Source organism: Parus major, chromosome 1A (genome assembly GCF_001522545.3).
Source record: "Parus major isolate Abel chromosome 1A, Parus_major1.1, whole genome shotgun sequence".
NCBI classification, from domain to species: Eukaryota; Metazoa; Chordata; class Aves; order Passeriformes; family Paridae; genus Parus; species Parus major.
This window is the reverse complement of record NC_031773.1, coordinates 47,735,607-47,750,097: the sequence shown is the minus strand read 5'-3', so window position 1 is coordinate 47,750,097 and position 14,491 is coordinate 47,735,607. Positions and strand designations below refer to the sequence as shown.

Here is a 14,491-nt window from a genome sequence, read left to right as displayed (position 1 = left end):
GGGATAGGAACTTGACAGTTAGTTCAACACCTCTGCCTTTCTGTAGTGCCAAAGGAATTGCAGGAGAATTTTCACTGGTCTGGCACTGAGCAGGTCTGACCAGGTTATTTTGTGAGGGTCACAGACAATGGACTAAGGAGATGTGGCTCTAGGCCACCATTTGCAGCCCACACACACTTTCCAGTTTTTCAGTCCAATGTGCATAATGCCATATGCAAGCAACTTAATTATAATATGCAACAATAAAAGCCAACTTTGATGATACAGGGTTTTTGCTGAACAAAACTGGCACAGTGTTTGTGCAGAACTGGGGCCTCTACCTCAAATATCACAGCGCCATGTAACTGCTGCTTTGAAGGATGAAGTCACTTTTCCACTTACCACCCGGCCAGCAGCCCTTCTAATTACACTAAGAAGAGATTTTTTTCCTACTTTCTGATTAAATAGTCACATTTGACCAGAAGCAAATGCCAAATTCAGCTTCTGAATATGCAGCACACCAGCTGTTGTTTTCTGTGGAAGCCATATCCTACTGAATTCAGTCCCTTGGAGATGTGGTAAGAAAACCTTTGCCTTACACCAAAAAATGGTCTCTGAGCATTTCTCAGCTCTGCCAGCTTACAAAACAAATGTTGACTTGCATTAGATTTTTCATGCTTCAACAGGAAGCCACATTAGATTCACCAGCAAAGGCAGCATCTGTAAAACTCCAGTTGCAACACATTTCTGTACAGAAACAGCCAAGGGCCGATAGTGCACCAAATTACATGTAGGGTCCACAAGAAGCTGTTTTTTTAAGAAAAAAACAGCTGTGATAGTTTGTGATCAGTGAGTGAGAATACAATGGCCAAAATTAATTTTCAATATCTTAAATTGCTGAGGTGGATTACTTTTTCTGTTTTAGAGCAGCACTTTCTGGTGCTGTTGACAACATACCCCACACCACACAGAATGTGCTAGAATGGGAGTTACCAACAAAGAAAAGCAAACTTTTGGGGCCTTTTTTTAAAGGCAATTTTCTGAGCCTAACAGCATTTTAATCCACTAAATCCATTTTATTCCCCACTGCTGATGGGGAATACATGCTGGCTTTGCATTTAAGCAGACTGTGCAGTTAACAGAGAAGCATTTAAGTGAAGCAGACTGTAAATGACACCCAAATTGTGGGGATTATATGACAGTTTGCTACCCTGGGAAGGGGATGCCAAAAATTCATGTCCCTCTGTGGGGTGAAGGAGAAGCAGCAGACACACTGTTGATCCTGACAATTTGCAAGCATCCACTGTTGTTGGGAGCAGCAGCCATACGGTTCTGTTCATCTCAATGCATTTTACAGAATAGCTTCAAGTCAGCCTGCACAAAGGGAGAGTTAAGTAGAAGTTTATTTCTTTACTGTTTGAGACTGTCTCACATTCCACTCTTTTCTCTACCGAAGCAACAATGGCTGCTATTAAAATGCAGGCATCTTCCTCCGCTCTTCCTTAGCAACCATGCGATGGAGAAAATCGAGTTTGGGAGAGTAAAGAATAGAAAGAAAACTTGGTTTGGTCTCTTCAACTGTTACAACAACCTTTCACTCTAGAGGCAAAAGCCACTTATTTATATTCATGCTGTGGTCTTCCCTCTTTGAGACGTAGGATTGGGACCACTCTCCCTACACCCCGAGAGGTCTGTGAAGCAGATCCTGACCAGGAAACAAAACGGGGATAGGGAGCAGCTCCATACTGCAGGTTCTGAGAGTGATGAAAGAAAGGATTTCTTCACAGAAATTCAGAAATCAGCACATCCTGCTGCAACATGCTGAGAGGGGAAGGTGCCTTGTCCCAGCTGGTGGTCCAAGTGGGGAACACTGCATCACAGGCAGTTCTTGTATAAAGGATTTGAAACTTTTTTCATGACCACCTTATTTCTTATTCCCTTAGAAAGCTAATGAAAGAATTAAGCATTTGTACAGATGAGAACAGGAGCATGATTCTGCCTGATGTAGATCTAAACCCTCTATCAAGTGATTCCTAAAAAACAGAACAGTTCCTTCACCTCCAAAGCAATAACTTCCAAAATATTTCACAATGGATGTGCTAGCAATAATCCAAGGATGCGGTGGGGGTCATATCACAGCAGAGTCGGTTATTTCCATCCAGCACTTCTAAAAGCCTTCAGGCTCTCAAATACCCAGCAGCTTTAAAAAGCAGCTGAAAAGTACAGGGGAAAGAGTGACTGGTCAATTAAGAACACAAGAAGACAAGGAAAAGAGAAAATTAACTGACTGTCACTCTCAGAACAAGAAGGGCTTGTTTCTTGATAAAATCACACTCTTCAAAGCTCCTACTACTCAAAATATTCTTGGCTCATATCAAATCATTGAAATGGCATGCAGCTTACACGTGCCTCTTGATTGTCTATATGAGCGAATTCCAGAAGACTGGTTTTGGCTAGAAACAAAAAAACCAAAACAGGTTCAATAGTCCTTTATTGCTGGGAGGATGCCAGTGGAAGAGAAATATGAAACAGAAAAAATTTAAAAATATGTTTTCAAAGGATGATGGAATACTGTATTAGCTTTTAATGAGACAATGTTACGAGGCTTTAAGTAGTTCTCCTAGTGGAGACAGACAAATACAGATTCTTTGATACAGCTAATTTAGCAGAATCAAAAATCCCAACCTGCAGAGCAAAGTGGTCCCCAAAGAATACGAAATCAGAAGCACACAGTCAAAGGAAAAAGGATCTATTTCCATTCTCATATTACCACAAGGTAGCTGGCTCACACAGAGCACAGGAGAAGCAGCTACCTCAGCAGGCCATTTTTGAGGCTTACTATGAAATTTGATTCATGTTAATTAAAAACTGTATTTAGAAGATAAAACCAGCATTTACAGCAATTTTAGTTTTGTTAGGACACAGCACTATAAAACAAACAAAATCAGTAGCACCATCCAACTGCCAAGACATGATATGATCTAAGATCCAGACAGAACAGTTACTCCTGTTAGTAACTCTCCAAGGCTCAAGTTTGCATTGGTTTTGGTGGTAAAATGTGGAGATTCTAGAGGAAGAACCAGTTCACAGCCTTAGAAGTTTACTTCATTACTTCTGAGATTTGGTCTCAATATTGCACACAATTGAACATGCTTATTTCACAGGAGCTACTCATGTATATGATTCCAAATAAATGTAAACTTGATTATTACCATGACAGTTATGCTGAATTTTGCCAGGTTCTTTTCATGTTTATTTAAAATTAAGACTAGTAGTTGCTGTGCAGGTTACAGTATTTACCTTCACCTTCTTCCTTCATGACTTAACTCCTGCCACTTCCATTAAACATTTAAGATCTAGGAGCAGTTGATGCCAATTTATTCACTGCTATTTTTTAATGCAATGCCAATTTTGCCTTCTCTGATACTAAAATTTTAAAATCATATACATTTGTTACTATTAATACATAAGTGTTTCTATCAAACACATAGAAGCCCACTCTTAACAATAAAATCTTGGTACACCTATATTCCATCTCAGCACTTGCTGAAACTGTTAAAATACAACTTTAAGAAATTCTCCTGAAATACATGTAACATGGCATATTTAGTAAGATATGCAACATGTAAAAATGCACAAGATGGTCAACACTAAAAGGTTGGTTTGCTTTCTGTGCTCGGTACTGATTCTTATAAAATCATTTTGTCTCAGTAGTACTGGCTAGGTGAAAAGTAAGCATGTGAGTAACTAGGCACATATCCATATCCATGGAATCTGGCTACCATGCATGATCCAACAAGATGACCTGTAACAAAATACCTAGGTGGAAAGGTCTACCTAAAATTGACCCTGGTATCATAATACAGTAAATATTAACTGTAATCAGTACTTGTTGATGCCATCTATATATCCATTGTTACTATTTATAGCTGGAAGTGAGGTCTTGAGGAGGAAAAAAGAGAGAGAATTCCCATCTCCCTCTGTAAACTTGAGTCACAGTCTAGAGTGATTTATATTTTTCCATGAAACAATGAACAAGGAGGAATTAACATTGCCCTTAACCAGCTTGCAAAGAAGACCCTAGAAAGAAATCCTCCCAGATAATTTAATATGGCATGGCAGATGGGAATGAATGAAATAAAAAGAAGGAATGGGTAAATATATCCTGACAATTAGATCTATAGCTGTCTACTAAGGTGACAGTACAAAAGGCCATGTAGGCTCACCTACACAAGTTCAAACCCTTTTCTTTTTTTTTCTTGGAAAGATAGGGGCATCTCTGCCTCTAAGAAGAAAAAGCTCCAACCATTTCATTTTCCATAAAGATGATATATGGGAGTTGTTTATTTTTTTTTCCAAAAAACTATATAGAATAATAAAAAAAAAGAGACAAATGTTTTGAGCTACATCAGAATCTGAACAATTTTTCATTGTATTTAAAACTCTTGAATTCAAGGGATGTGTTTTTGTGGGTTTCTTACAAGCAGAAAGAAAATCAAGCACTGAGACAGTCCCCAGACACATCCATAAAACACATGATTGATTAGAAATGTTTATAGCACTAAAATTGATGAGCAAATTTTTCCATGCCCCTTGCAGCAAAAGAGATATGGTCAAATACTTTTCCTTCATAATTCGCCTCCCATACTTCAACTTCTTACTACAGCAGAGTGCTCCAGTGAACAAACAGCCTCATAGATCAAGGTCACAAACTTCCTCAAATATTTCTGACAGACTGGTTTTGGCCCAGTGGTTCAGCCTTCCTTCTGCCACAGGGCACCCTCTGCAGATAAAGGTTAAAAGTTCCCTTCACAGGAATCATCTAATGGTCAAGACACCACAGAATTTCTCTGGTAACAGCTGGGGCACCTTGACATATGAGCTGTGTTTTGGGGTTTTCCACTAAAACATGGAATAATTCTGTATTTCCAAGACCATTTCAGATTTTTAACCATCTAAACATCTTTGGTTTACTGAAACCAAATGCAAATGAGAGCAAATGTGTTTTTCCACAAGTAGTAGGAAAAATTACTTAGAAGTATGCAAATTTAAATACAAAACCAGCAGTTCTTTAGAAGAAATAATTAACTAGTTATACAGGGAACTCAGAAAGCTGGGCCTTATAATTTTATATTAGCTAGCTTGAGCATCTCCCAGCTTCAGCTGGTTCATTGTGCTGACAGTTATTTTGTGGGACATAAAACAAAAGCGGTTTTGTCCAAGGTGCATATTACATGCAAAATGAAGACTCAGAGCATTCCCTGTCTATTTAGCATTCCTTCCACCAGCTTCTATCCAAGCCCCAGCATTTTCTCTTAGCAAGAGTTCCAGGTGGCTACTACAAGGTATTACCATATTTCTTTAACTCATAGTAGTTAAAAACATCTTGGCTTTTCTCAAAGACTACAAAGAACACACACCACAGTCATGGCACCTGAGGTTCCAATAAAGATCCTGGCCTCTGGACTCCAACAGTCTGAAACCTTCTTTATCGTTTAAGTACAAATTCTAATAGAATTCTGTTACTGCTTGTAAAAAAGTTGCAAGATTCAGCTGTGGCCATCATATCACTCTACATTAGAAATCAGTTCCTCCACAGGAGCCCAGTGTGGAAGCTGATCCCCAGAATTTGCATTACACATAAAAAGCACATCAAAGTTCCTCAGAATCTTTTCACTGATGATGCAACACCTGTCTACGGTTTTTACCTCCTTTCTTGATGGGTATTTACTTTCTTTCAAAAAAAACTTTGAACTACGGTTCTCCAGGACTGACTATTGTGGTTTTTGCCATGAGGGAAGATCCACAGCATCGAACAATTCAAGCTATGAGACTTAATGTGCTATCATAGCTATAAATATTTAAATAACATAATTCTGTGTAACAGATCAATCAGCAAACCAAAAAAAACCCAGCAGTCCAGAATGGCCTGCATGACCACTGACTTCAGACCGGCGGACAAATTCTGCAGATGTTTAAAATGTTACTGCTGGCTCAATCCTCTGCTGAAGGGCACAGAGGGGACTGCCAGCAGCAGCAGATTACACACACTTCAAGATTCTCTCCAACTGGTAATGGAGGTGGGCTTTCACTCACATCCTGAACAAAAGCAAGTGAAGGGCAGACACGTTTCCCTTCTGTCACTCCCTGCAGCACTGAGGCAGGGAGGTGGCTGCAGGGGACAGCGTTTGCAGCTGTAGTTAAGACTCACTGTCACACGTCAGTCCTGAAGATACAATCCTCCCTCTGCACTGCCTGCAGTCAATGTGACAGATATTATTAGCAGCAGTAAAAGAGTCTCTCAGAGAGACACAAAGGTACAATTAGTTTAGCATCTACTTCTAAAATGTCTTCTGCTTCTGAAAAGGGAGAATTTGACATTAGTGTGGAAAAGGGCTGCAAGCAGCCTTAGAAGGACCTTCACATCTAAGGTAACACAGAAAGAGGCATGAATGCTTAGGAAGGTGAAAGTGATTAGATAGAACAAAATAAGAAACAGAACACACAACAATTTGCAGAGACAGGTTACATGTTGCTTGCAATGCTGATCAAATTATGCAAGCTTCTGGCTTGTATTCTGGACTTCCAGCACTGCTGTGAGATTTGCAGAGGTCAGTAACCAAAGATCATACCTACTGCCACATTCCGTCCCTACAAAAAACACAGCTATAGTCTCCATGCACTTCCTGCTAGAGAGACATGGAGCAGCAGGAAGCCACAGAAACTCCACACAGAGAAAGCCAAAACCAGATCTCTTCCTTCTGTCACCCAGAGAGCATCACTCAGCTCTGCCCCCAGCAACCCAGCTGGGCAGCACAGTGTTTGTGTCTGACAAGTGCTCCAGTGAGGAAGGTTACCAAAAAGATGTTAAATGTGTCAGCTGGTACAGCAGAGTTGTTATAAATGAAATACCCTCAGAATGGTGACAGGCCTTTGAGCCACCTTTGGGGACAGAGACCACAGAATGAGGTCTTTATAAGCATGATTGCAACAGATGATTCCTGTCCCTATGATGGAGAAAGTCCATCATAGGCACTTCCACTGAAAACTTGCAAAAAGCTGTATTTTTACTGAAAGTTTTCTCTATGGCTGTTTATTTCCAAAAGCCAGTTTTAAAATAAGATTGTCAAGAAAGCCTGGATTTCACCAGTTTTCACAGTAAATTTTGCAAAGAATTTACATCCCAAAGCAATATATCCTTTTCCTTATCACCAACTTCTTTCATATTTCTTGTTAGCTGCATCAGGCCAATATAACTTCAGACGGCAAAACCACAGGCTGCACAGATCAAACCTTTGTTCATTTGAAAGAATGTTATTTATATTATTTGCACAATAAACTCTGACAGAAGATCACCTGCACAGTTCTTCTCCCCATCTCACCTCTCCTGAATACAGTGATGAGCAAAAAACATTTTGTAGCTCTTCTTAGCAATCTCCACATTGCAACGAATTTCAGTTACTGCAGATCTGCTCTTAGTTTGGAGACATACCAGGTTAGTAAATATTACCTAGTGCTAGGAAAAAACATCTTATCTACTTTTACTAGCCCAAGTAAAAGAAAGAAACTATGAATTCTGCTCCACATTAATGCCCTAATGCCCTTGGGTAGATTATGTATCCTGCAGAGCCTCCTGCAAGAAAAAGCAGCACAAGTTGCCCCACAAGCTCAGTATATGTTTTAATTCGATAAACCTAGGCCACATCAGGAATCATATCCCATTTTCTACCATAGGTTGCAGAGGTTCTTGCCAAAAAATGTGCTGCTTCTACATTCTGGATTGAAATTTATTGACACAGCAGGTGACAAAATCAGTAATTCAATGCTCAGAAAAGACTGGAGATATGGGAGTTGGGGCACAAAATGAAAGATCTAAGCGGGCACTTATTTTAGGTATAGATATTCACTAAGTTGTTGATCAATGACTTGCAGGTGTAACTGCAAGATGAAAAATCAGAGGTGACTACTGACAGATCTTGTGGATGATAAAACTACCGAGATAAGATTTACACAGGCAGCCTGAGAGGGATCTGAAAGCAGAAGGAAAACCCACTCCTGTCACTGACCCTCATCTTTGGGCAAGGAGTCCAGAAGTTCTTTCTGGATGCAAAGAAAGCACTTTGAGTTTCAATACCACAGATCCATTTTCAAAAGAAGCAGCTGCTTTTCAACAGCTCCTGGGAAGTCTAAGTATCAATCATTTGCTGTTTGAAAGTTATAAATAGAGATGTTTTCTCTATTTTGTTTTTTAAGGAAACAACAGCTAACTATGAAAAGATATATAATCTGAAAGCCGCACAAGTGTTTTCAAGCTTTATTAATATGTGTCCCAGTTGCTGGGATTATCAGTACCTCAGCACCACTGCCACTGAACATGAAGCTCAGTTCAACTGTGAAGAAAATTCAGTTGACAGGGCAGGAAAGTACTTACTGGAAATTTTACTTGGTATCATTCCTAGTTCAAAGCATTGTCTGCATAAATGCTACTGACAGCTGTACTCATCGCACCACACCCAGTTTCTACTCTTTTTTGTTTTCTGCTTGTGTTGAGTCCTTACATCTTGCTCTGCAAGGTCCAAGTCTGCAACTCTTTCCTTTTAGTATTACTTTGCACTGAAAGCACTGTAACAGCCATTTTTGACAAATTAAGTAGATCACAGTGTGGTAAACAAGTTAGCCTCTGTCCCTCTCCTCCTCCTCCTCTTCCCATTCCCAGCATGAAAATAGCTAGGGCTACAGCAACAGCTGGGGATCATTACACTGACAGGAATAGTTCAGTAAACTGCAAGAGGGGAAAACATGTCATATCCAAAAAAACCAAAAACACATTAGAGCATCAGGACTGAAAAAAACATGTGATTTCAGCTCCAGGGATAATGCTATGACTCTTCTTCCACTGATAACACTAACTTACAGAAACCCTGGTCATTCAGTGTTAACCCTTTCCCCAGGCTTCCCACTCATGTCACAGAGTTAACAAATACCCTGAAACACCTCTAGTACTCACAGTCAAATGAGGCACACTGGCTATTAAGCAAAAATAAATTTAAATTGACAGTCAACTTCAAGCCACTTCACATCACCATATCACTATCTTACCTTCACTGCACCTCTTACTTTTAAGCATAGTCACAAACTGTGGTTGCAGCAAGAGGATACAGGAAGTCTGCTGTGCCTCTGGATCTGCCATAAGAAATGCCAGAGCAGATCAGCTCCTCATAAATTCAACACATTTTCTGTGTTTTAATGTATCAGAGCACTAATTGCATAAATAATTCCAAACAGTGGGATGCATTAGACCATAATTCATCAAGGCATCTCTGTATTTTGTGACTGGTTTCTGACACTGCTTATCCAGGAATCTGCATTGCTCACACATCTCCCAGAGCAACTTCAGATCCACTCTGAAGCAGGAAGACCCAGATCACCCTTTACAGAAAAATGTCACCCTGCATTCCTGTGAGATGCCTTGGGTGCAGGGGCTGCCCTCTTGCTGGGGATCTCCTTGGGACTGAAAGCTTCCAAGTCTACTCATGCAGGTTTCCTGACCCCTCCTGGATGAGGTGGGGCCAGGGCCAGCTGGACCTTCAGGTGCTGCAGGTGCAGTGACAATAAGGTCTAGATTACTCCTGAAGAAAGTTAAATGCAAACAAGCACTTGCACGACTCCTGATCTCTTCAAAGTACTGAACAGATATTAATAGTTTAATCAAAGGCTAAGCTAACTCAAATTACCTCCCATTTGCTGTGGACCAAGAATGTGCACACAGTTCGTGCAGATCAGATGGCATGCAGGAACTTGTTCCTGTGTCTGGGCTCTGAGATACAAATCTTGGAAAAAGACAGGTGAGTTTCACTGTCAGGCCCCGAGTCACACTCAGTGTTTCTGAAGGGAACACTTGCCAAAAAGGCAAAGGATTCCGTTTAAGAGCAACAAATTAAAGATATAGCACAGAAGTGGAAAAGTTGGAATTCAGTTTTGGAAGTACTTAATTCTAAGCCAAACTCACGTGAATGCTAACTGGGTTTTGAGTAGCTTTCTGCAATTCCCTCTGCATATCTCTCATGAGGGGCTACCATACTGTTGTATTAACTGATCTAGGAACTGTAAACTGGGCTCTAGTGTTCGAAGACTAAATCATTCCAAGGCATTCTTGAACAGAAAACATGTTTACGGATTCCTGAATTCTACGAATTTTGCAAATAACTGCCCTAACGCATACTTTGAAAAATCCAAGCTTAAGTTCTTTGACTTCTGCATGTCAAATCCACTTCTGTGTAGAAAGAAGCACCAGTTCCCAAACTTCAATGTCAAGTCCTAATTAAAAAAAAAAGAAATAAATCAGATTTAGGAGACATCTGTTTTCCAGAAATCAGGAAGCAAGATGCAGTCTAGTCCAGATAGTTGTTTCTCATGAGAATCATTAAGAGAATAGATGAGCGTTGTCAAGGTTAGTATAGACAGCCCTTATTTGTCCAGTTTTATTAAGAGTGAGGAAAAGAAATGCATGAATTTTCTGACTTGGTGACACCAAAACTAAGCTGTCCCATTTTTAGAGGGCCCAAAAACTAAGGCACAACAGTCATTAGTTTCAGCTCAGTGCTAATTCTGGACTTCCATAAGGGTTTACACGTGGGTCCATCTGTTCCTCCACTGCCCGTAAGATTTGGCTCTGCAAAATACAGTACGTGCTACAGCATAAATACAAGAGGCATCCCAAGACTGCAGGAGACTTGAATGGAGCAGCAGCAAAGCTAAAGGATTATTACTTTCTTCATCTGACAGGAAAGTAGCTGGCAGCATTCATTTCTCTTCACTAACCTTCATTTTGTAGCTGATGGAAAGCAGCTTTCCTTATTACATGTGATATTAGAGCATCATGAATTAGCCATGGGGTAGGCTGATGGAACTGCTGGACTTTGCAGAATCAACACAGCTTTTCCAATAACCAGAATTATACAATATTTCAATGGCTTTAATTCACTTCGACTTGAGACAGCAACAAACCTTTTTGTATTGATTAAAGTAAGACAGAATTGCTTTTTCCTTGTTTTACATGTTATCCCACTGTACAGCTTGTGATATTTAGTGACTGGATTAAAGATGCATCCTGGCACATCCAAATGCAAAGTGCTCACCTTCTGTGAAAACCAATGCTTACAAATACAGGACAGATGCAAGTTCTGAGGTTTTTTTAATTTTGGGTTGTTTTTATCCTCTGAAGATTGATGTGCTTCAGCTCTGTGTCTCCAAAGCAGATAAAGAAATCTGGGAACACTGCCTGTACTAATGGATTTATAACTCCTGAACTTGAATTTGAGGACTGTGACTTCAGTTTTCTTTTCCTTCTCCGTATTTTTTCAACAAAGAATATTCCAGTGAAAACATGCAACAAAAATAGTAGTATTTTTTAAAAGTTAAGTCAAGCTAGCTCTTGATAGATGTTAAATAGGCTTGGTAAAGGGAGTAACAGCTAGGGTCAGAAACTTAATGGTTTTGTTTGGCAACTCCAGCAGGCCTAGACTATGTACCAGCAAAAAATCCTCTAAATCCAGCTGCTAAAATCCTCTTCCACACACAGGCCATCTTTATGCAACAAACATGGCCTTATTCTATGTGGATTCTTGTCCTCAACTCCTTATCCCTTTCCTTTATCTTACTTTGCTGACCAAGATGATAATTTTCCCCTCCTTTCAGATGGTATTTCTCGCTCTTAAAATCAATCATCACCTTATTCTGAGGCTACTGCACTCCAGATCATTGTTCCCTTCTTCAAGTTCCTACTAAAATTTCACTTGTAGCTAGACAGATCCAGTATTTCTGATAAAACATAAACCTTCCTACTTGCTTTGTGACGTTCTTGCTACTTTTGCTTTTTGTGATGTTCTGCCATTCTTCCCCGTAATCTTTTCCCAATTCCTGTTTGTTGGTATTTATTATGCTGTGCACTATGAATGGATCACTGCCTGTTTTTATCTTCTCAATCTTTTTCAATCCCTCCATATCCTCTTCTTTCCTTATAGATATCACTCCCTGAAATCCGACTTCTGCCTACATAATCTTTCAGAATTGTTAAATCCTCATTAAAAAATCACACATATTTGCAGAATACCATCAACTACAACAAAATCACATTTAGGTATATACACAACACTCCTTGCACACTGTCAAAGCAAGAACATACAGAAACTTAAAACATGGTACTTTTATCTTCTTCAAGGCAGAGTTGCCACTCCAGAACAAGCCTTTACCCCTTCAATGAAACAGCCTTAAAACATTGTTCACAAGAGGCCCACTGACACAGGGGAGAAGAAGAAATTTTAAGGTTGAAACCAAAACCCCTAAATGCAAGTGAAATTGTCTCAAGGTCCCAGCGCTGCAAGTCACTACATAGAGAGCTCCAGGATTGTCGAGTGATGTGCTTGAGCGCCCTCAGGGACAAGAGGTCACAGGAGTCAGTGGGAAACCCAAAATCTGGACTATTGCCCAGAAAACAAAACACAGGCAGATTCAATATGCAAGAGGGAAAAAAACCCTGCAACACCACCAAAAAAAAAAACCAAACAAACCACCAAAGTAAAACCCCAACAAATGAATTATACAGTGCCTACAACAAAGAAAGCAGAGCCTGCTAACCTTCTCGTAAGCTGTGGTATGAATCCTGGTATGTGCTTGAACAGCTCTTCCCTTGCTTTGACACAGTCTCTGCAAGCGGCACAATCCCGACATAGGCAGGCTGAAGTGTCTTGGCTTTATCCAACATATTACAGGAAATCCCTGGACCTGAAGGTGGATTCTGTAACACGGGAGGCGTCCAGGCAAGTGGAAGGGGTGCTTAATCCTCACAAGAGACCCAACTGCAATCCCTCTCTACCAGGTTTCGGTCACTGCACCAAGCAGTAGAGCAGAAAAAAAATCAGTTTACTGCTAGATTCCAAGGCTGTGCTTGCATCAGTACAAAGAGGCTCTGCAGGCAGAGGCAAACCCTGACAGCCAACATCTAAAGATTAAAACCAGCAAGGCTCTTGGCAAAATTTTCGTCCTACGATCTCAAAGCTCAGACAGAAGCTTCACTGTTTCAGCAAGCAGCTATAAGCATTCGGGCACCCAGTATGCAGAGCACTGCTTATCAACAGATGCGTGGACTTCTTTGTGGGGCCACTTGCAGTAACAGCCAACCTCATTCACCCAAAATAGTGAACAGTTGGTTTCTCTACTCACACTGCAGACACCTGCCAGACAGGCAATATCATGTGATTGAGCAGTACCCTCTCTCCCCCTGCACCTCCCGACTGTAAGCACGCTGTGCACACAGCTAGGAGAATACCCCCTCTCCGAGTGCAGAAGCCATGTGTTTTTTCTCCCTTCTTGCTTAAACCCTTAAAACCAAGAGTTTTAGCTGTGGAGAAAGCTACACTGGTAAGTCAAGAAACAGTCTTCATATGCATTTGCCCTGAGACCACACACAGGTAACAGCAGGCTACTTCTGTGCAAGCACATATTCTCATCCCCTCTTCCCTTAAATCCTTTCTCCCAGCCTAGTAGAAACCTGAAGATAATCTGCAGCCCAAAATCAATAACCCTCTACTGCAAGCACTAGAACTTCAGAATCCATGCTTGCATGGGTGCAGCCACCTCATCTTGAGCATATTTCATGTGCATCATGAACAGATGCCACGTGGCTGACAAATGTTGGTTATACACACAGCCCAGCATGGTACTGGAATTGGAAGTGGCCAGGGAAAGACATGTTCCATCTGAGCAACAACCAGGAGGTACCCTCATCAGTACAGCTGGTAGCTTTGCTGGTTTTTGATTTTGCTAAGCAGGAGAAATTTAATCATAAATCATAAGAGGTGCAATAAAGTCTGGGGTAAAAAAAATAAAAAAATAAAAAAAGGAGAGTTGTCCAATGATTACACATACCTTAAAAAAAAAAAAAAGTATTCTTGTTATCTTTCCAGAAAAAAAAAAAAAAAAGATGAATAGTAATCAGTGTCATCCTACACACCTGAAACAAAGATAACCACACGGACATTACAAAAATAAAAAGATGAATACTCTAAAAACTACAGGAACAGTTTCCAATTCATATTCTGTTCCCATCGCAAGCAAGATAAAATTTTCTCATTTCCAAACATTTAGAGAGGTATTCAAGCCATTTTATAAAGCAAGGCTGGAATTACAATCAGGGGAAAAATGTCTCTAATAATGAACCTAATATCTAAGAAAAGTAGCGTTCAACCAAATACTAGATGGGATCAGTGACAGTTCTGAGTACTTTCAACAGTACTCTTCTTATTTTGAAATGTTCAGCTTTCACCCAGGAAGGAATCCAAATTCCAATGTTCCAGTGAGTAAAAAAATACCTTTGGTGATAATATAAAGCTCTGCAATTGCACTACTCCTGAATTATCACCATATACTCAACAGAAATTTTCATCTTAATTTTAGCATTTGTAAAAGCCAAGTGAAGGTTCAGTCTCACAGTGAACTTTAGCCAATAAGGTCA

At 40.2% G+C, this 14,491-nt stretch overlaps 1 protein-coding gene across 4 annotated transcripts in view; it reads right to left on the bottom strand.

The window, feature by feature from the left end:
- MRTFA (myocardin related transcription factor A) overlaps positions 1–14,491 on the bottom strand; it is a 69,679-nt gene that overhangs the window by 35,926 nt on the left and 19,262 nt on the right. For 2 of the 4 annotated variants that reach the window (XM_015627986.3, XM_015627987.3), the window contains exon 1: positions 12,616–12,968. The exons of 1 other annotated variant lie outside the window; for it this stretch is intronic. In XM_015627986.3, coding sequence (XP_015483472.1) covers positions 12,616–12,742 — 127 coding nt within the window. In that variant the 5' untranslated portion in view covers positions 12,743–12,968. Of the gene's footprint in view, positions 1–12,615; positions 12,969–14,491 lie in introns of those variants that run through there. One more of the 4 variants, XM_015627983.3, reaches the window with a different exon arrangement.